The sequence below is a fragment of the Nothobranchius furzeri genome, chromosome 2 (assembly GCF_043380555.1).
Source record: "Nothobranchius furzeri strain GRZ-AD chromosome 2, NfurGRZ-RIMD1, whole genome shotgun sequence".
In the NCBI taxonomy this organism is placed as follows: Eukaryota; Metazoa; Chordata; class Actinopteri; order Cyprinodontiformes; family Nothobranchiidae; genus Nothobranchius; species Nothobranchius furzeri.
The window spans coordinates 74778990-74800643 of NC_091742.1; the positions used below are offsets into that span (position 1 = coordinate 74778990).

Below are 21654 nucleotides of genomic sequence, written 5' to 3' on the forward strand. Positions count from 1 at the left end.
ATATTGTCTGGCTGAATGTGTCACAATATATTGCGCTATATCGTATCGACTCCACCAGAATTTCACCAATACACATCCCTACTAAAAATACATGCATCGGAAAATTACCCCCAAAGTCATCTTCTACAGGAAATGGTAAAGCCAGAAAATGTTGTGGGAAAAAGTTTTCCTTTTTCTTACCTGATATGAAAATTCATAACATTAACCAACATCTTCAGCACAGACCCCCTTTGTAAAAGCCAAATCCCGGTTTTAATGAAGCTAACCAAGCAAGACGTGGCAAGATTTGTGGTTGATGTTTGGAAAAACAATAATTAGAGAGAGTTCCGATTATGGTTTGGCAGTTTATAAAATAAAAGCAAATCCTTCTTTCACTTAAATACAGTAAATAACTCCATGTAAAAGTGTAAAGGAGAGCTGGAAGGATCAGGACCATGAGGTTGACTCAACAAGAGAAAAATGATACGGATGTGTGGTTTCTAGAATTCACTGATGCGTGACATTTCAGAGCCTGTAAACAAAACTACTTCACATTTGTTGGGAAAACAAGGACGGATGAAACAAAAAAGCTCTGAGGTTAGGTGACACTCAGACCAGTGTTTTTGTATTTATGATCAAGTTTCCTATGAGTCATCAAGTCTATGGAGGATAGTAACCCAGAGAGAGTGAGTGACACAAAAACAAATGAACACTAAAATTATAATTTTTCATGAAAATATAAACTACAAATGTTTCTTCCCAATGGGAGGTTTTGACATTGTTCTAGATCACAAGTGTTTGTGAGAGGAACTTCTATTAATGATGGTAGCCAGATATGGTGAGTGTCACCCATATAACATATTTACATTAACAACATCCAAAAGGCTCCAGTGACTAATTCAACATTAGTCCTTGTTTGAGTTGATCAACCACTGATCATATAATAAAGACACCAGATCAAAGAGTTGTTGCATACTGGTTGCCTTTAAACACACGAGTCAAAATTAATAACATCAAATAAAATAATTATATGTTTTACTAATATTTCCTATTTCATTACCAACTTAAATTCTGAGATTAAACAGAAAGTTGTTAAAACTTTTACATTCATGTCAATTATTTCTGTAAAAATATGTGTGGGAATGGCTGCATGTTATTGCAGCTGGTGTTTCCTCTGCTTGGTGGTCCCACATCAACACGCTTTGGTCTTGGCCTGGATTTGTACCAGGGCTGGATGATATAGGAAAAAGTTAATTGATTAAAAAAAAAATAACAATAACAATAATTATTGAAAACTTTATGAAAAATATAGAAAATATATTTTAAGTGCAGCCCTGGCCATTTTATGTAATTACTTTATGATACAACAAGTTGGTGGCGTTATCAGACTTGGTTTTTATTGATTCTCTGCAAATTTTGCAAACCACAGTTGTTTGTTTTTTTAAGACTTGTAAGAATGAAAATATTGCCACACTGGTAAACTACTGTAACCTGTTTTGGGACAATTTCTTCCACCTCTCATTGCTACAAGCTATCGTTTAAGTCACATTGCTGTCTGTTTAGGTTTGAGAGGGGAGGGCTTGGTGATGAAGTATGCTTGGGTCTGTGTTTTTGATTGGTTGGGTATGAGGAATTACTCTAGTGAAGCTACCTGATAGGTTATAATGGAAAAAGGAAACTTTTGATTGAAGTTTTTATTGATCCATTTTTTTCCCCTATTGAACCACACATCTATTGATCGATTTATATCGTTATTGAATTATTGTCCGGCCCTAATTTGTACTTGCTGTTAGCTCAACAGTCCTGTAGGATATTTAAATTTTACTTTATGATGATGAAAAGTCATTTATTGTGTTTAAATGTTGAAGTCTTGTATTTTTCCTGACTTGTTTATGCTTGCTGCTACTTAGCTGGCACATAATACTTCTAGTTAAAACCAGCACAAGCTCCTGCCAGCTCAACCTTTACAGGAAAAGTGTTTTCAACTCAGCTGACTAAAGGTTGGTTTATGCTTGACGTGTCCGCGAGGTTCGCACGGCGAAATTGCATCATTTTAACAACCATGCCCCTCCACCGTGCCTCCGCACGGCCCAAAATTTCCGCAACACGCACCTAGGAAAATTTCTAACCACGCGGACGGTCGGACGCGGAAAAACATGGGGAACCGGCAAGAACTAGTATGGCAGAGGTTTGTAAATACAGACAATTGTGTGATTTAGCTCTCAAAGATCACCGTGATCAACATGTTGTTAATAATTCTTGGAGAGAAATAGCTCGCACTGTCGGAAAAGACGAGGACGCTGTTAAAAATGCTGGAATGCCATGTTGTAAACAGTCATTTTTACTTCTACTATGGTGTAGTGTTGGATGCATGCTGTAGAGCTCCATGCTGCCCCCTTCTGTTTGGGAGAATATTGGCTCACCGCAGAGACAAGCCGCATGAACCATAAACGCTGCAAGTTGTGAAGCGCGTTCCATCCGCGAGCCGCATCACCAAGCAGAAAGTGAATGCGTCAAGCATAAACCAAGCTTAAGGAGAAAATTGAAATATTAAAGATTATTTACTTTTTTTATAAAACTGGGTCAGATGGTCAAATTTAAACATTTTTAAAGTTATTTCACATTTAAAACTTACGTACCCTGCCTTTAAGCATATGCCATCACCAAGCGGAAAGTAAACGCATCGAGCATAAACCAAGCTTAGCTATGAGACCTGAAAAAGCTCCATTCACTACAAGTGAGCCAAGTAATCAGGACAGGACGCATAAGAGCCACTACTAGCATCAATGTTATGGATCAATTATCTTTATTTTTCCTTTTTCAAAACAACACACTTTGAGCAGGGGCTCTGTACCATCTGTTTTCAAACATGCAGCTGTTGAATCCATCCTTAAAAAAACAAGTTTGGACTCATCTCAGCCTAAAAATTACAGACCCATTTCTAAATTACCCTTTATCTCTAAAATATTGGAAAAGGTTGTAGTAGATCAACTGTTAAAGCCTTATGCACCAACCCGAGCCCTCAAGTCCCACCCAGAACCTTCTAGAAGTTCCAAAGACCAGATATAAAAGTTGAGGTGATCACTCCTTCCAGACTGTTGCATCCCGACTTTGGATTGATCTTTCTTTATCCTTACGCAGCATTGACAGTCTGGACACTTTAAAAAACAGCTAAAGACCCTTTTATTTAAATTAAATTTATTTTTATTTTCTTATTTTAACTCAAATTTGTAATCTTTCACCTGTTTATGAACATTTTTAATTTTATGACTATTTTTTCTGATGCTAATCTAAATCTGTTTTGAGATCATTATGATTTTATTACTTTGTTTTATGTTGTTTTGATCTATGTGAAGCACTTTGTTATTCTATGTCTGTGATAAGTGCTACACAATGTACTAACACACACACACACACACACACACACACACACACACACACACACACACACACACACACACACACACACACACACACACACACACACACACACACACACACACACACACACACACACACACACACACAGTTATATATGATACAGAAAAATTTCACAAAAAACAAATACTTAAAAATGCAAATAGCTGAAGGCTGTAAAAATTGATACATTCTTACAGCAGAGGGGGATGAATGACCTACGGTATTGTTCTGTTTCACATCTGGGATGTCATATGTATCCATTTGTAATTTTTTAATATACATTTTATTGTAGAAATCAATAAATATCAGTTATTGGGCATAGCAGCAATATTAATATTGGAGATTGATATTGGCCCAAATTTTCATACCAGTGCTTTTCTAATTTGGACAAAAAGAAACGGTTTTAATTTGTAACAGAACATATAAAATAAATACTAATTACAGACCAGGCCTGATGCTGCACTACTGGGCAACTGTCAGCTGAATAAGAGGCTTGGAGCCCAGCGATAGTGACGACATGGAAATGGAAACTGAAGGGGGAGTGTCTGCAGCGGCATGCGGCCATGGTTCAAAGAGCGTAAAGACAAAAGACACACTATTAAGGGTTTGGTTCCATTGCATCAGCTGTGACTATGCACTTTCTGTTTAAAAGAACTGAAAGCCACGCCAAGTGCACACACAGGTTTGCTACCAGATCCTTATCTAGATAAATTCAGCCCATTTTACTGAAACATCTCAGCTGTCCCCCCACCCCTCTACTCCACTATTGCTGAGTAAATCAGATCAGGAGGGTTTAGAGGCAGCTGGGTTAGACACTCTGGATCAGCAGGGTTAGTCTTCTCAGCCATCATGTGATCATAAAATGACCCCAACAACCTCACTGCAGCCTGAGGAGTCCTGCTGCTGACCGATGCTGGGATCTCTGGATTTACTGGGAGGGCTGACCAATGAACGCACCAAAGTCTATAAATGCGGGAGTTTAGGAGGAAAAGAAACAACTTTGTGCATTCACCACTTCTAAAACTGTTGAAATGAAAAATAAAATAAATGCACAGTTTGGACTAGGGATGAGCGAGTACACCACTATCTGTATCTGCTCAACCATCTAAATTATCTGTGTCTGTATCTGTACTCGGAATGGGCGTGGTATAACCCGGAAGTGGGCGTGGTTTACATCAATATATTATTTTAAGTCTGAAATTGATATGGAATTATCAGAAGTTGATATGTGTATTGTTTATTTGAAAACTATTTACAGAGCAGCCTCAGAATTCAGATGAAATATTTTTGATCACAATAGAAAAGGAACTATTACAGAACAAGTGTTTCAATAAAATCAGAACATTAATATTTAAGTGCATGGATTAATACATCTGAACTCATGCAGTAGGAACTAGGAAATATGAAATGCTAGAACCAGACACAACTTAATGTATATTTTTTTATTTTAATTTGATTAAAAAGATTTTTTTCTTAACGTTCTTGGCATTTTGCCCCACACAAAGTTAAACAAAACGATGTTGATTAAGGTGTGTGTGTGTGTGTCTGAGAGAGATGGAGAGGGTGAGAGGGAGAGAGATGGATATTTCAGGGTATTTCAGGTTAACGACCTCAGGATGACTGAATCACTATGTTTTTGTTTTGCAACAGTTCAAATCTCTTCATTTGAACTTGACTTCCTATTTGCTAATGAACGCAATGAGGAAAATAGTCATTTATCTAACACAAGCAACCAGAAAACTGTTTTTCAAGCAAAAAAGAACAAAAACATCTCTGTATAGCCAGAAGAAATGGCCGCATCCCAGACTTAGTAGCAGTGTTTTGTCTCCGTTCACCCACTGTCACAATCAATCAAGGACCTAGTGAACACACACACACACCCCTCTTACGCCATAAGGAAAACACAGAGATGATAAGACAGTTCATGGACTAAAAAAGCCATGACGTAAATCATCAAACGTAATCTAAACTTGCTGAAGCAGTTCAACCCGATTTCATCCAACAGGTCTCCTCACAAACATACGTGTACAAATGCACAACGCTCAGATCAACGTGTTTCAGGAGGGAAAAGGCTCTGTGTTGTCCCTGTAGCTGCTGGGTACAGGCCCAAGCCATCACACTGAATCAAGTCTTTATCTCGTCATCTTTGGCACACACACACACACACACACACACACACGCACACACACACACGCACACGCACAGCTGTTAATGTGTAACATGGAGCTCAGTAGGTACACTGGTATAAGTAAGACTAATCCTCGCAGGTTTTCCTGTTTCCCTACCTCATCAGCAGCAGAGGAGGTGATTATTTAACCTGTCTGCCTGTCATGGTCTCACACTCTCACCGAGAAAGGAGGAGGAGGTCGGCCTCGCTCACAACAGAAGCGTGAGGAAATGAGCGAGTGGAAAAAAGAACAAGGAGACGTGGTGTACCTCTTCTAGGGATCTCCTGCAGGGGAATGGTGTCCCCTCCCCCGTCGTAGGGCAGATAGGGGTCGGCTGCAGCGTTCTCCTCCTCCATGTTGACAGCTAAGATGAAGCTAGGCTAAACTGGGCTAGTCTCCAATGGGATCTGCTTGCTGCTCATGCTATTCGCTGCTGCCATGCTTACTAAAGGAAGACAAGCAGAGCTGTGAGAGCTTGAGAGAGAGCTTGAGAGAGAGAGAGAGAGAGAGAGAGAGAGAGAGAGAGAGAGAGAGAGAACAAGTGTGTGTATATGAGAGTGGGAGAGAGAGAAAATATGTGTGAATGTACAGCAGTACTCTCTCTCTCCCCTCCCTTTTCTGTCTTGCTCACTCTACACTGCAGCAGCTGACTGCAAAAGCTGATGATGTCAGCACACACGTTCACAACAGGCCGAACAGCCCCGCCTGCTCTGGTTGCTAGGGGAGATCGTCGAGCCCGGCCTGTATGGTAGAAACCACGCTGTTGGGTCACAGGGGTGTGTCTGTAGTGGGTTTAAATGGACCGGTCCACAGGGAAATAATCAAAACTTTTATTTTTACCAAATGTCTTTTTGCAGTTTGAGACTTTGCTAATAAATAGTTGAAACAACTGATAAAATTAGTAAAATCTAATTATAATCTTGCTGTTTTTTTTATCATATCTGGTAAATAATATGTTGCAATTTACTGAAAACTAAAAACAATTTTTTTTAACTTATTCTACTTTAAAGCTGCAATTGCAAATTTGATAAACACGTCAACTTAAATTTTGTCAAGCCTCTTAAAAACATTCTAACATAGTATAGCTATAAAAATATTGTGGAGATTAAAAAAATGAATAAAATGGTTCTCTCACATTTGTGAGAGCCAATAGCACGTTTCGGACTGGTGGCAACTATTGGAACATCCAGTTGTCAGTCTCGCCGAACCACAGCACTTCCCTGGGTTCTCCATTCATTATGCACTTGTGTATTTAACAACAGAACACCACTGGTGTGAGAGGTTCTCTGCTCAATAGTATCAGAGAAGGAGAAACAGCCGACTGCTACCACGTCAACTTTAGGACAAATACAGGAATCTCCCAGAAGCAATCTGGACAAGCTGGAGGCGAGCTATGGCACTCTGACTCACTCCAAATAAGAGTTACTGTAGTCCAGGTGCAAAGTTTATGAACTCATTCACAATGATTTCAAGGTCGCGTCTAGACAGAAATCATTTAACCTTAGCCAAGCGTCACAGATGATAGAATGAGGCTGCCACAACTTCATTTATGTGACCATTAAAAAAAAAGGCATCATCAGTCTTAACCACCAAATTAACAACCAAATCAATCATATGTCAAAATAAACCACAGAGGCATCAGTATAACAATTGGGACCAAAGAGCACTGCTTCGATCTTCTTTTATACCCAGAAAGGTCTCTGCCATCCATGCCTTGACTTCAACCAAACAATCCAAAAACTTTTTTGGTCGGTAAATACAGCTGACAGCCATCAGCATATTGGTGAGAAGCAATAACATGCTTCTGTAGGATATCACCCAATGGCAAAATGTAGACACAAAACACAGCACTATTGAACTATGGCCAAGGATGTCACCATTGATTCTAATACCGATTAGGGTTGTCACGATAATAAAATTTCAAACTCGATTCGATACTTGAAAAAAAAACTCGATACTCGATTTCGATACTATTTAAAAACACCAATTTATTGAACAAGTTTATTCCAAAAATAACATTCCTCAATTTATATTGCAAAAATTAAATGTTAAGAATTAAGTGTATAAAGTGCTCAACCCTTTCAAGTATGAGCATTTTTTAAAACGTGCATACAAAAACTGGCGAAAGTTAACACTTTAAATCATGAATTGTCTCACTATATATACACTATTTGCAGAGTGATGTTTTGCTGCTTAAACTCTGTTCAAGGTGCATTTTTGTCATAAGATGTAATGCCGTATGTTTTGTTCTGTACTTTTGAACAACTCTGTTGGTCAATAAAGGGAGAAAACGAATTTCTCCACAGTAGGACAAAGGTACATCTACCGGTAATCTTAATAAAAACTGATAGGCGCACGGCAGTGACATCATTAAAAGCACCGGTTAATTAGCCACAGCTAGTCTGTTTACGCCTAGAAATCCCAGACCCGCTCCAAACGAACAGGGGAATCACGTTAATGATTCCTAACAAAACCTTTCGACATGAAGATGTTTTGGTGCAGATAATGTCTTATTTAGAGGCTGCACCATGGGTGCCCGTCCGCACCCGTTATATGGATATACACTGACGGCGATTCGCTGATGGATCTACGGTAAATACCCCAGGGAATCCAAGTAGCACCAAAGTTGTCAGCGTGAGTAAACAAACGTACTGCATGCTAGAAATTAAGTCCGGATTGCAATAAACGGGAGTTTTCCTTTAAGCACATAAGCGTGAATATACAACTACGTGTCGGACTTGGTATGCTAATTAAGTTGGGCTGTGAAGCGCCTCCCAAATTCGCTGTTTATGTTTTTGTTTATTTATTTGGCAGACAAAACTTGGATCGGAGACAACTCGCGTGGGAAATTGCAATGTAGCCATGCGGCGTCTTCTTCTGTTTGTCTGGGAGGCGGAGGTTGCTTTACGGCATCTGGCTGTCGTGCGTGTCGGTGTACTTGAAGAAGGCTGTGTATAATAGTCCATAATATCGATACCACAGGGATGGAATATCTAATTTAGATACCACTTTTAGTATCGATTTATATCTAGGTATCGATTTTTTTGACAACACTAACACCGATTCAATTAAAGATGGCCACCACAGTTTACTGACATAAACAAAAACATCTCCAAAACTGCCTGCAATTCAGTTAATTTAACAAAGTTGAAATACATGTACAGAATTATGTTATATACACACACATATATATATATATATATATATATATATACACACATATACATATATATATATATATATACATACACATATACATATATATATATATATACACACACATACACATATACATATATACATATATACACATATATACATATATACACACACATACATATATACACACACATATATATATATATATATATATATATATATATATATACATATATATATATACATATATATATATATATACATATATATATATACATATATATATATATACATATATATATATATACATATATATATATATACATATATATATATATATATATATATATATATATATATATATATATATATATATATATATATATATATATATATATATATATATATAACATACATATACATACAGGGTCCGAAATTAACACTCGCCAAATGCGAGTAAATTGCTCCATTTGGCGAGTAAATTTTTGAGCTCTATCTGCCACATGGCGAGTAAATGTTTGCACCAAATTAGTTACGTTTATCAGTCATCTTCCATGGATTTCTGATACTCCTCCCGCCTGCATGCAACGTACACCAACGTACGCGAAACGTGAGCACCGCACCCAACGTCATTTCCACCTATCCCATTCAATCAGTTTATCAAGTTAGCAGTTAGCTTCGTGTTAAAACTAGCGGTGAAATGTGGTGGTTTTTAACTGGAGTCAGCCAGCCTTCCACAAGAAAACTCGTTGAACTGGAAGGAAAACCACCAGGACCAGTGGCAACCAGAAGATTTTGTGAAAAGAGGCAAACTGGAGATGGTGGAGTCGTGAGACAATGGCTACATTATGACGGACACGTAGCGTTGCTGCCTTTCACAGACAACTGTCCCTCTGCGTTCTTCAGATATCCAAAAAATGTCCGTACTTCCGACTTTGTCTTCTTTGAGGGATAATAAATGTCCTGAGCACTCTTTCATTGGCCATTATTTCAGCTTTAGCTTAAAGTTTTGGTTGTAAACAACAAAGTGCGCATGTGCCGCCAGCAACTGCAGCAGATGATACGGTGGCTGGTAAGGGTCACCGCGCCTACACCGCAGCCACGGTAATCCACCGAGATAATATTTTTTTTTAAAACAAGACGGTTATTATTATTGTCTACTTTTTTACCAGGGTTTACCGCTACACCGGTTACCGTGACAACCCTAGCCCTGACACACTTTCAGATATTCTCATGGTGCAGCTGTGTTCTCCAGAGATCAAGGACTATGACCCAAATGAGGCTGTAATGCTTTGGCACAAAGATGGTGTCAGAAGCAGGAGGCCAGACTTCATGGACAGAGAAAGCAAGGAGTCTGACTAGATTTCAATGAAAGAGTTCATAAAAACATCTCTAAAAATAAATAAATAAATAGTAAAAATGACAAAAGAGTTGTTTTTCTTATTAACTGATGTTTTAATTATTTTGTCACTCTGTTTGGAATCAACATAATATAGAATTACATGCTTTAGGTATATCTAAATCATTTAGAATTTTGGCCGGTAGACTTTCATCATCTACCAGCCAACTTGGCCGGTGAGTAAAAAATTTGATTTTGGACCCTGGATGTGTGTATATATATATATATATATATATATATATATATACATATATATATATATATATATACACATTTACATTGCCCAGCCAAAACAAAACGTTTTCACCTGGATTTAACTAAGCAAATAGGTCCAAGCCTCCTATTGGATAATTCAGGGTATCTGCAGGTTTAAGGGAGCCAAATTTAAGACTTTTTAAGACCTTTTTTAAGGCCACTTTGACCAAATTTAAGCTACTTTTGAAATTTAAGCTATAATTTCGAGCTATTGCCTGGAACCGCGCAAACATGGAATTAACCATCCATCAAACTTGCACTTCCCCATGACGCAAGCTCCCACTAGCTTAACCAGCTAATGTGCTCATCTAAAAATAGTCCCCTTTCACAACCAACTGAATGTGTACGGTTCTGCTTACGCCAACATCACAAAAAATGCGGAATCCTAACTAGAAATTCACAAAATTTAATAGAAACAAAATGATTTTGTTCATTGGGTTTTTGGTAATTTAAGACCTTTGGAAACTGTATTTAAGGATTATTTGTCATTTTTAAGGATTTTTAAGGCCTTAAATTTGGAAAAGCAAATTTAAGACTTTTTAAGACTTTTTAAGGACCCACGGATACCCTGATAATTTTTTCATAGGCGATTATCAAAGATTTTAACCCCAACTGGTGTAATGAGTTGATTCTCATTTCTTAAAGGGACATTATGGAAGTTTGACAGCCAAAACATGTATAGAAATAATAAATTTCTTCTTCATACATTCTCCTGCAATGCTCTGGTCCTGTAGAATGAGCCCTGGCATTTTTACTGTGATTGCCTATTTTTCTGTAAAATAACAGAAAAAGAGAGCTGCTCGGGTCGAGCAGGCTGCTTCATGCGCGTTCATGCTCAGGCATAGCCCGTAGCATTTGCTATCTGTAGCTTTAGCAGCAGAGAGTGAGATAGTGCCAACTCAGCGACTTTGTCGCTGTTCCTAACGCCTAGTGATGGACCTAACTACAGTTCTGAGGACCCTTAGCTACTTTCTGTAGAACTTTCTTCTAGATATTTCCTGCAAATTAGCAACAAAATAGCCATTTTCGCTGCGAACCGCTTTGGTTTGACGTTGTTTCATGTGTCATCAAGGATATAAAAGTTACAGATACCGTGAATGCCACTAGTGTAGCTCACCTTGTAAGATATCTGACTCCCATACAGAAGACCTGGGTATGATTCTCGGTGGGAACATAGTTCATTTAGAGTTTCTTTTTTACATTAAAGGTATATTTTTTTACAGTAAGATGCCCAAATTTTTATTTGAGACTCGCCAAATGGCATTGAATTCACAGATAAAAAGATGTGGGTTCAACTTTCATTTTGGAACAATTTTCAAGCAAGGGAAGGGCATGATCTGAGCATGCAGGACTGACCCATCATAAACCTTTGTCGGCTGTGCTGAAGAGAAAGGTACAGAACCAAATTATTTAATTAATTAGCTGCGTGTTCTCCTGTCCTCTGTCCTCCGGGCCACACACACACAAAAGGGACTATCTCAGCTGTTATTTTCGTTAAGGAGTGTGCACGTACAGCATGCGCGCCTCGTGCACGAACCTACTATTGAAACTGCCGTTACGCTTTTGCCCTGAGGGGGCAATCGCGAGCATAAAAATTCAAAAGTCTGCAAAGTCCCTTTAAACAACCACGTTGAAAGACACACCTCATGGCCATGGAAAAGATTTTAGTCGTTTCTGTTAGTCTGCAGAAATGACTAACATTGTGTTAAGAACTGTTAAATGCCTACCGTTTTCCACCCCCCCGCCACCAGTTTGCCCTGCTTGTTGAAATCAGAAACTGCACTGATCCTGCTGCTGTTTCGTAGACCAGTTCCTTTCTAAATGGTAAAGTAAATAACCTAGTGTTTGTGGTAGTGTACAATGCCTATTGTATATTTACCTTTCAATTAAACACATTTGTTTGTATTCACATTTATTAAATCCATCTTTTGCTGCAAAAACAGCATTTAAAATTGTGGAAACACTATGTTTCTCCGCAGGAGTGTGTGTGTGTGTGTTCATTTTCATCTCTCTAGTCTGTTTAGATACACAAAAATGTTCACATTTATTAATCGTGATGTTTTATTTTGAAAATTTTCTTTTATTTTGTTAAATTTACTGGCCTGCCTCTTCTGCTTTGGTTTGACTTCCTGCCTCATTCGTCATTCGCCTATTCACAAGCTGGTGGTGATGAGCTACCATGTAGCCACAGCTCCTCTGGGATGCACTGACGGAGTCGAGGCTGCAGAGCACTGGCGCCATCGGTCCCTCCGACCACCATCAGGCAAGGGGGGTTAAATGTCTTGCCCAAGGACACAATGACAGCGACAAATTGAGTGGGCTTGAACCTGCAACAGTCTGATTACGGAGCGAGCACTTAACTCCCGTGCCACTGTCACCCCAATACACAACATTTTGAATTTATCACCTGGTGTTTAATTGTTACACAAAACCACTTCCCTCTTATCTGAAGTGAAATGCTGTGAAAGTGATGCAATGGCTCTGAGCAAAAGTATAATAAACAGGTCCATGTGTTGAAAGCAAGAAAAAGTACACAACTTTGGAAAATGAGCAACTGCGGCTTTGTGTAATAATTCAAGTCGGTTGTGGGGGAAAAAACTACCTAAACCTGCAAAAAGTGTAAAATACAGAGAAGAGGCAACGTGGTAGTGGACACCCAAGATTAGACAGGCTGGAAAATCTTTTTGATCTAGTAGAACCACCAGTGTAGCTCAGTAGTTTAAAAAGTCAATGAAAGCTACGAATTGAAGGTTTTATTACACGAAGTGACTGAAATTCTATTGAAAGACTCACAATTACAATGCACAAGTGAGAGTGACCTGGTCAAATCAATCTCTTTCTAATTATGTGGGTGGCCAGGTTTAAGCTCAACTGGGAAGGATATGGAACCTGAACGGATTATTGTGTGAAGGCTTGAATTGTGTTCTACTGGGAAACAACAGGTTCTCAATCAGTATTCAGTAATCAGGTTTACATGCAGTGCCAGAAAACCAAATAATTGTCTTGGTCCGACTGAAGTCACGCTTTTTAAATGCACGAATACGCCTCAGTTCGGCTTAAGTCAAGCCTCACTGAACTACTCCTAATCGAGCTGAGGTACCCAGATGATGCAGTTAGAAAACCGAATTTCTCTGCATGTAAGCAATATCCCAGCTTAGCCAAGCTACGGCCAGCCTGGGCACTCCCCCTTCCGAAAGTGCTAACACACCTCATGTGGCAACTTGCTCTTTGCATCACAACAATCGTACATTTGTACTGATTTCAAAAGTAAAGTCTGTCTTTTTTTAGTAATACCATTTTATTATGATCGCTAATAACAAGTCCAATGGATGGAGCTGGCCGATACTTACAGCTTAGTGCCAGATCCATCAGTTCTATGGAGGTCTGTTGGAGGTTGTGTCATCATGTCAGAGTTGTAGCTTTGACTTAAAAAGTATACGTAGATGATGTATTAAACACATGAAATTTTCACTCTGTCCTTCATATTATTGCATCAAACAACACAACGAGATCTTTCCATTCTTGTTCTTGCAATTCCCATTTTAAATATAGAAATACTGTTTGCATTTTGGTCCTTCTCAGTCAATTTTGCCTTTCAGTTCTAAAGTAAAGTCCAAACCCGATCACAGCCACTGTGTTTCTACAGTGTTTTGTAAACTCAGTGTAATGGTGTGTTATTACAAGACATAGAAAAGGTAACTCGTGGTTTTTAACTATGTTTTCAGTTCCCAGACAAAAACCAGTCATATTTAGATTCAGCATGTTGACTGGTATCAGTGTTAAATGAATAGATTATAAAACTTATTGCTTCTTACCTTGCAGCAACAAGGGTGACTCAAACTCCAGATTTTCATCTCCTTCCTCGAGGATTACAAGTGAGAACATTAATTTGCCCAATTTTTCTTTGTTATTTTTTAAGCTAACAAAAACATTCAGGTATAAATCTTTTTGGGACTACACAGAATTTGATGATGAGGCCAAATTTGTGAGATTTTCTCAGAACACACCCCGCCCCATTACACGACAATAAAAAATAAAAAACAGCAGCACAAAGACATTAATGAATAGCATTAATCTAAAGACTTCCAGGAAGACTTTCTCAAAGCTGCTGGCCTCCAGACTAGCTCACAGGACTGTTGTTTCACATGCATCAGATAAAGATCCAGACTGAACTAACTGCTAGATGAACCCAAGGAGGTAAAGTCTGCAATTGTATGTTTGACAGTATGAGAAACGAGGGGTGGTGCGGGTCTTTTTACACATTTCTTTTGCGTACCGGTTTGTTTCAACGTTCCACTGAAACTTGGCGTGCTTGTAGAAGTAACAAAAACTGTACAAGAGGATGACGACGAAGGTCAGGAAGAACAAAAGGTGAAAATCAAACCAGATGTGGAGATTCAATTTCAGAGTGAAAACACAAGCTAAGGACAAGGCAGTGAGTGGAAAATTAAAATAACATCAGATAAAAATGTCCCCATCTTTGTTACCGTTTACAAAAGAGCAACAAAGCAGACAGAATAACAATACAACATTCCAAGAAGTGCTACAGATAGCTAGCTCCACCAGTAGAAAGATGAGGCTAAATTTACACCAGTTTACAATTTCTAAAAATAGATTTTCAAATAAACGGTTATGGTATTTTTAGCTTTACAATGTTTAAAAACAAAATAAATCCCCTTACTGTGACTAGCTGTTAGCTTATCGATCCAGTCAGAATTCTCCAAACTGAGAAAGATCTGCACCAATGCTTTAAAAATAATCATGATTTCCGATTGATGGGGTGGAAAATTATGCAAAAATAAAATTTAAAGGCATATTATGAAGCTTTTTCATATTTTTAAATCATTTTCTAGAGCCAGTATGTGCTAAAAGGACCCTTTACAGAGTAAACGAAATGTCACTCAGACCCCCACCACCTCTTCTGGCCAGAAAATAGCACTAGCAACTTCAGAGTGCCACTCTGGTCTTTGTTGGACTTAGTAAAGTAGAGCAAACATAGCCAACATGCCTGGCACTGGAGTCTGGTTACAGCATGTTTCCTACATGTTTTTAGACCATGAACACAGCTGATTTGTTTAATTTAGTGATGAATCACTCCTGTAGACACTTAGGAAGGCTGGGGAGACATTTCAGTGTTAAAAACCCAAACGCACAGTGATGAGTAGTTTACCTTTTGCTTTGACTAACGGACACTAGGGGGTGCTAAAAGTAAGCCAAAACCCGTAGTCTCCTTTTAAATAATTATTAATAAAAAGCTACAGCATGACTTTTACTTTATTTTTTTTTCCTTTTTGTGCTGCAAAAAAAAGAAATCCTTTTCTGCTCCATTTGTTGGTCTAAACTTGTTGGAATTAGCAAGCGAAAGACCAAAATCCTGTAAAAACAATCGCTCTCGCTGCTCAGGTGTTCATAAAGTCGGTGTTACCATTAGCCAACTTAGTCAGGCTGCTAATGAATAATTTGTAGAAATTGAAAACATGAAAGCCTGATAGCTGAGCACAAAAGTGTTTATGTCAAGCATGGATGATGTAGGAACACACATCTAAACCCACTAAGCTAGTGACTTCACCAAGACTGCAGGGAACTGCAGGAGTTCAAAAGAGGTCAGAGCTAAACAGGTAGCAGAAAAAAAGGAATCCTGTCTCAGACAGGGTCTGCAACACAACCCTACAAATTACAAAAGAATAATCTTACAAAAGGCCTAAAAAGTAGTTTTTGGTGTTTAACTTGACAAACTTTGATAAACCAGACATCTAAAGTCTGATGATGCATTTTTTATCATCATGAATGTCTCAGAGTTATGACGGAGAAGCTCTGTGTGTCCAAAGTTTAACCAAACTAATTGCACAGTGAGGTGTCCCCCTACCTCGGGAGGCAGCGTCCCCGTCGAGCAGGTTGTCATCCTCAGTGGTGTGGAAGTCCATGACGATGCCGGCTCCATCCAGCAGCTCCTCGTCACTGCTGGCGCTGGCGATGCTGTTGTAGCTGTTCCTGCAGTAGCCCCTGTGGTACAGCTGCTCTGACTCCATTTAGCAACGCGCCTTTATCCTGAAGGAGGAGAGCGGTGTAGCCAAGTGATGTTAGGAAAATATTGTTAAATATTCCAATGGCAAGATCAATTGAGGTATACCAAGTTTCTGAATTTTTTTTTTCTGCCTAGGAATAAAAGATAAACTTTAAATAACTCTTTTTGTTGACAATAATACGCAACTCTTTGGTCTTTCAAGCCCACATGTGCAACTATATACCCAGTTATTAAAATGACACATAGCTGCATACTACCACTACCACTACTACTACTACTAATAATAATAAAATCAACACCAGCACTGACTCTCTTGTTGGCAAAAACCTCCCCCTTGTGGACAAGTTAGAAGACATAATTACAGGAAACCCAACAGGACATGGACTGAGAGAGACATGCCTAGCAGTCATCCTCACGGTTTCATGGTTACCACCACAGTTTGATTACACCAGCCACTAACCAATACTCAGATTAAAGAGAAAACTCAACTCACACTATCAATCTGAGAATAAACAAAGACGTTAGCCAGTTCATTAGTCCCATCCTGACTGGTTTTAATAACCTCCTGAAGGCAAAATTAAGAGCTTTTAAAAGGCCTTACGTTTTTGAGAAATTGTCAAAATAATTTCAATTCCTTCTGTCTGGTTTTGATTTTTAAAACAGCAGGAAATTAGAGAGAGAAGTAGAACAGTTGGTTAAAAGTGGAGTTCCCATAAAAAGTGCTTAAGTAGTGAATACTCTTCCTGCTGTAGAAACAACCCGTTTCCGTGTTTAAACAGGGTCGTTTTGTGTTTCCTGGAGGCATGCTGACCATCATATGTAGCAGTTTGACCACAAGTACAACAACTAGTCAGCTTTTGTACCTGCTGCAGCTCAAGGAAGTCACGATATTCCCTAATGTTTACCTCATTCAGCTCTATTTTACTTGACTATAAAAAGATGCACTACATTCAAAGCACACTGATTAAAAACCCAACAAAGAAGAAAGTCCCATGAGTTAGAAGAAGAAACTTTCTTTTCTATAGCGCCTCTCAAGATAAAAATTACGAGGCGCTTCACAAAAACAAAAAAATTTTAGATATAAAAAAAAAAAGAATTTAGAAAATGATTAAAAATATGTTTTTGGAAGGTTGCAGGTTCAAGCCCTGCTCAGTCTGTCGCTGTGCCCTTGGGCAAGACTCTTAACCCCCCTTGCCTGCTGGTGGTGGTCGGAGGGATCGGGAGCGCCAGTGCTCGGCAGCCTCGCCTCAGTCAGTGCGGCCCAGTGCAGCTGTGGCTACGTAGCTCATCCCCACCAGCGTGCAAATGTGTGTGTGAATGGGTGAATGACTGTGTTGTAAAGCGCCTAGGGGGGGGGGGGGGTTCAAGAACTCTAGAAGGTGCTAGATCAAATACAGGCCATTTACCATGTTTAAAATATGCAAAAACAGACAATTGTGATTAAAAAATGTAAAGAGAGAGAGAGAGAGAGAGAGAGAGAGAGAGAGAGAGAGAGAGAGAGAGAGAGAGAGAGAGAGAGAAGGAAAGAGGGAAATCAGTGGATCCTGAGGAAGGTGGAATAAGTGGGGAGAGCAGAACAAGGAGAGGGTGAAGAAGGTCATACAAAAGCCAGCTTGAACAAGTGAGTTTTCAGCTGCTTTTTAAAGGAGACCACTGAGTCCACTGACCTCAGGCTCAGGGGGAGAGAGTTCCCGAGTCTGGGGGCCACAGCAGCAAATGATCTGTCACCTTTGGTCTTAAGCCTGGTGCTGCACAACCAGTAGGCTTTGATCACTGGACCTCAGGGACCTGCTGGGGGTGTAGGGACTGAGAACATCACCAATGTATGATGGTGCTTGTTAAACTGATGAAAGTATTAAAGCCCGGCACCATACGTATAACAATCAACCAGCATATTATTAATCAATATTTTGAGTTTTTCTGTCAAACCTCAGTTCTACAGAAGAGGGAGTGAAGCCTGAAAGTGAAGCTCTAGACTTACAGGTTGATCAACATTCCAAACCTAACCTACAATAATCAGTTTTGGGTAATTACTAAAAAGAACGAGATCACATTTCCAACTCACCTAAATTAGTTACCATAGCTTTTCACTGCATGACGTAACTGACGCATTTTACCCGCAACATTAGTGACACAAAGAAACAGCTAACATGTGCAGGATGGTAGCCCTCAAGGAACAAAGTTGGTGACACCTGGTTTAAACTTTCTCTGATATGTGAAATATATAATATTTTGATGAAAACTGCAATGGTTTTAAAACATTCAAGTGAGGAAATAGAGATTTGAACTCTAAATTGACACACTTTTCTTGTTTTTATTCTAATCAGAGTAGGGTCAACAAGGGCAATGTTTTAAACATGCATAGCTCAGGGAAAGTGACAAAAGTTTTTTTTTGTTTTAAAAATAAAAGTTTGTGACCATAGCCTGCCCCAAAATGTAACCAGCAATCCCCAATGAAACAAACTCTACCCAGTGAGATAAAGAAGAAAATTCCCGAGTTGACAATCACACACATTCAATATGAAACAGGACTTCCCTCTGAGCCTTATCAAATCAGTGTCTCCTGTAAACCTAATTCAGCTGGTTTCCAGACAACCCTGAGGCAGGGAGCTTCTTGCAGAACTCGTGACACTGTGTTTGACCTCTTATTGCAGGGAAAATGGTCAGGCTACAAAAAAACCACAACTCATGTCAGTGTCTTTGTTTTTAAATGTTAGAAGAAAGAATCTTAATGTTTTATTATTATAATTATAACAAAATGCATCCTAAACAGTGTGTGTAAGACTAGAGTGTGCTGATAACCGATAGATCTTTATTTGGTGGTTATAACGAATGATAACTGTCACACAATCAGCAGCAGCAGAAGGAGAATGCATTGACAATACTACACAACTAGCTGAGCAGCAACAGAACTTATCTTCTTCCTTCTGGTCACTATGGAGGTGTTGCCTTGGCGACTGTTGCCGAGATGTGACTCAGCCTTTTGATTCTTCTAATGGACAGACTCACCTCCTCCACAGATGGCCAACACGCTGCAGTGCACATGGTTCAGAGACAGCAGGTGGTCAATATTTAGGTCACTTTCTAGCTAAATTTAAAACAATTTTTCAACAACTGCTTTAAAATGAAAGCCCTTTCATTTTAGTTTTAGCCCTTTAAAGGTGTGGAACACCAAAGAACCCTTTTTAAATCTTAGTTCTGATCATAATAAGTCACTCAGAGTTTTTCATGCAGACTGAACATGAAAACAGTCTCCTACACCAATCTCCTACATTAGCTTCTGATAGAAAATGGTCTGTGACACTCTAGGATTTAAAAAGCCTGAGAGATCTACGTCACACTGTCACTTAAACATTCAAGGATTCACGCATCTTGACCATCGACATATAAATATTGGACAATGGGTTTCCATAGCCTCCAATAACATGTTTTTGAAGAAAAATGGGAGGTGGCCACCACCGCCATTTTGACCGTGTCACAGGTTCCGTCAAGCCAAGACAATTCCAAAAAAGAGAAGAGAGGAGGAGCTGAGGGTAGGGCTGTCACGGTAACCGCAAAAATGAAATATTGCAATATGAAGAAGCCCACCGCGCTGCATCATGGGCCACCGCAATTACTGAACTTGATTCAACTCAATGATGCATGTTGAGAAGGATGGCTGCACTGGTATCAAAAGGAAACATTACTTCGCTCCTTTGGGAGCACTTTGGTTTCCAGTACGTCAGCTGCTGCGCAGCCAGAGTCCTTGGCCGAGACAGAGCTGCCACCTGCGGCAAATAAATAAATAAACGCTCGGAGACCTGCTGAAGTCCCGGACAAGCACTGCTTCTGCAACCGTCCCGAAGAGAGTTTGAGCCGAGCTGGAGCTCACTCGCTGCCTGCAGGAGGAATGCATCCACCCTAAAGAAACCCCCCTGACATGGTGGAGCAACAACCGGGAGAGATTCCCTTTGCTCGCCTGTCGCACGCAAGTATGTGTGCGTTAGTGCAACGAGCGCACCATCTGAGAGGGTTTTCAGTGTTGCTGGAAATGTTGCCACCCCTCTCAGATCCTCTCTCAAACCGTATATGGCTAACATGCTGGTTTTCCTTGTGGGTAACAAGGACGTGACAGCTATAAATCACCGTCATTCGTGTGTGAAAGTGAAATGGGGACTTGTTTGTTATTTGTTAGATGCTGCAGCCATATTTGTATTTAAAAGTTTAACCTTCTCCTGAATTTTGTTGTTTTTAATTTCACTCGGACTCAGACTGTCGGAGAAACAAATGTTACTGCGATCTGTGTTGTTACTGCCCTTTGATCTGCATTCAGTAAAGTGTTATAAAAGAAGGCACGGCAATTTTTAACCTTTTTTAAATGTGTAAACATTATGTTTAGATAGTACTGCAATAAAAAAAGTGCTGCAATAATATCGCACACCGCAATATTAAGCCACCCTGAATCACCGCAGGGGGAATTCCTCAACCGCAACAGCCCTAACTGAGGGTGGGGCTGTAAGGCTGGGATCAACTGACGACACCGGTCGAACTAGCTACAAGCTAACCTGAAGCTAACTCAAAGCTTGACTCTTTTTCTTGACTCATGGCGGGGAAGGCGAATGTTGATTTAGCATCCAGGAAACAGCAGACAATGTCTTGGCTAGAAGAAGCTATGTGTAAACATTAGCAACTCCACCACACGACAGACGCTCCTCCAGTCTTGTGTTATTTGTGGAGATAAAACAGCAATGTTGCAAGTCAGTGGTAGAGTTGCGTTGCCGTTATCCAATTTGGGGCAAGATGTCCAAATATCAGGAAATAAAACTCCAGATCACGTTTTCTGAAGCTCAGCTGTGAAATGCGCAACTTCTAGTTCAAGGAAATTGTGCACCGGTATATTCAGCATGATGTCTTTCTGCCTTTGCAGGTGCTCAGGACAAGTCTGAGGAGCTGGAGAACAGTGTGAGCGGGTGGTCATTAGTATGTTATCCTGCTCTTCTCTCCTGTGGCGTAGGAGCAGTAGCGTTACGTACTGCTGGGCCTGTAGCTTAGTTAGGGCTGGGCGATATGGCAAAAATAGAATATCACGATTTTTCCAATATTTTATCACGATTTCGATTTTATCACGATTTTTTATCCATGAATAGCATAACTTCAATTGCGTATGAAAGAAGAGAAACATTGAATAAATAAAAATTTATTCATATTAGGGATAATCAACACAGTGCTAACACACTTATATTTTAAACTCACACCAGAGATGATAAAAG

General features: G+C 39.4%; 1 protein-coding gene across 7 annotated transcripts in view; it reads right to left on the reverse strand.

Annotated features, from left to right (window-relative positions):
• clcn3 (chloride channel 3) overlaps nucleotides 1-21654 on the reverse strand; it is a 48594-nt gene that overhangs the window by 14686 nt on the left and 12254 nt on the right. For 3 of the 7 annotated variants that reach the window (XM_070547949.1, XM_070547953.1, XM_070547952.1), the window contains exon 2: nucleotides 16247-16428. In XM_070547949.1, the coding sequence (XP_070404050.1) occupies nucleotides 16247-16409 (163 nt within the window). In that variant the 5' untranslated portion in view covers nucleotides 16410-16428. The other 4 variants (XM_070547951.1, XM_070547955.1, XM_070547950.1 and 1 more) reach the window with 3 other exon arrangements.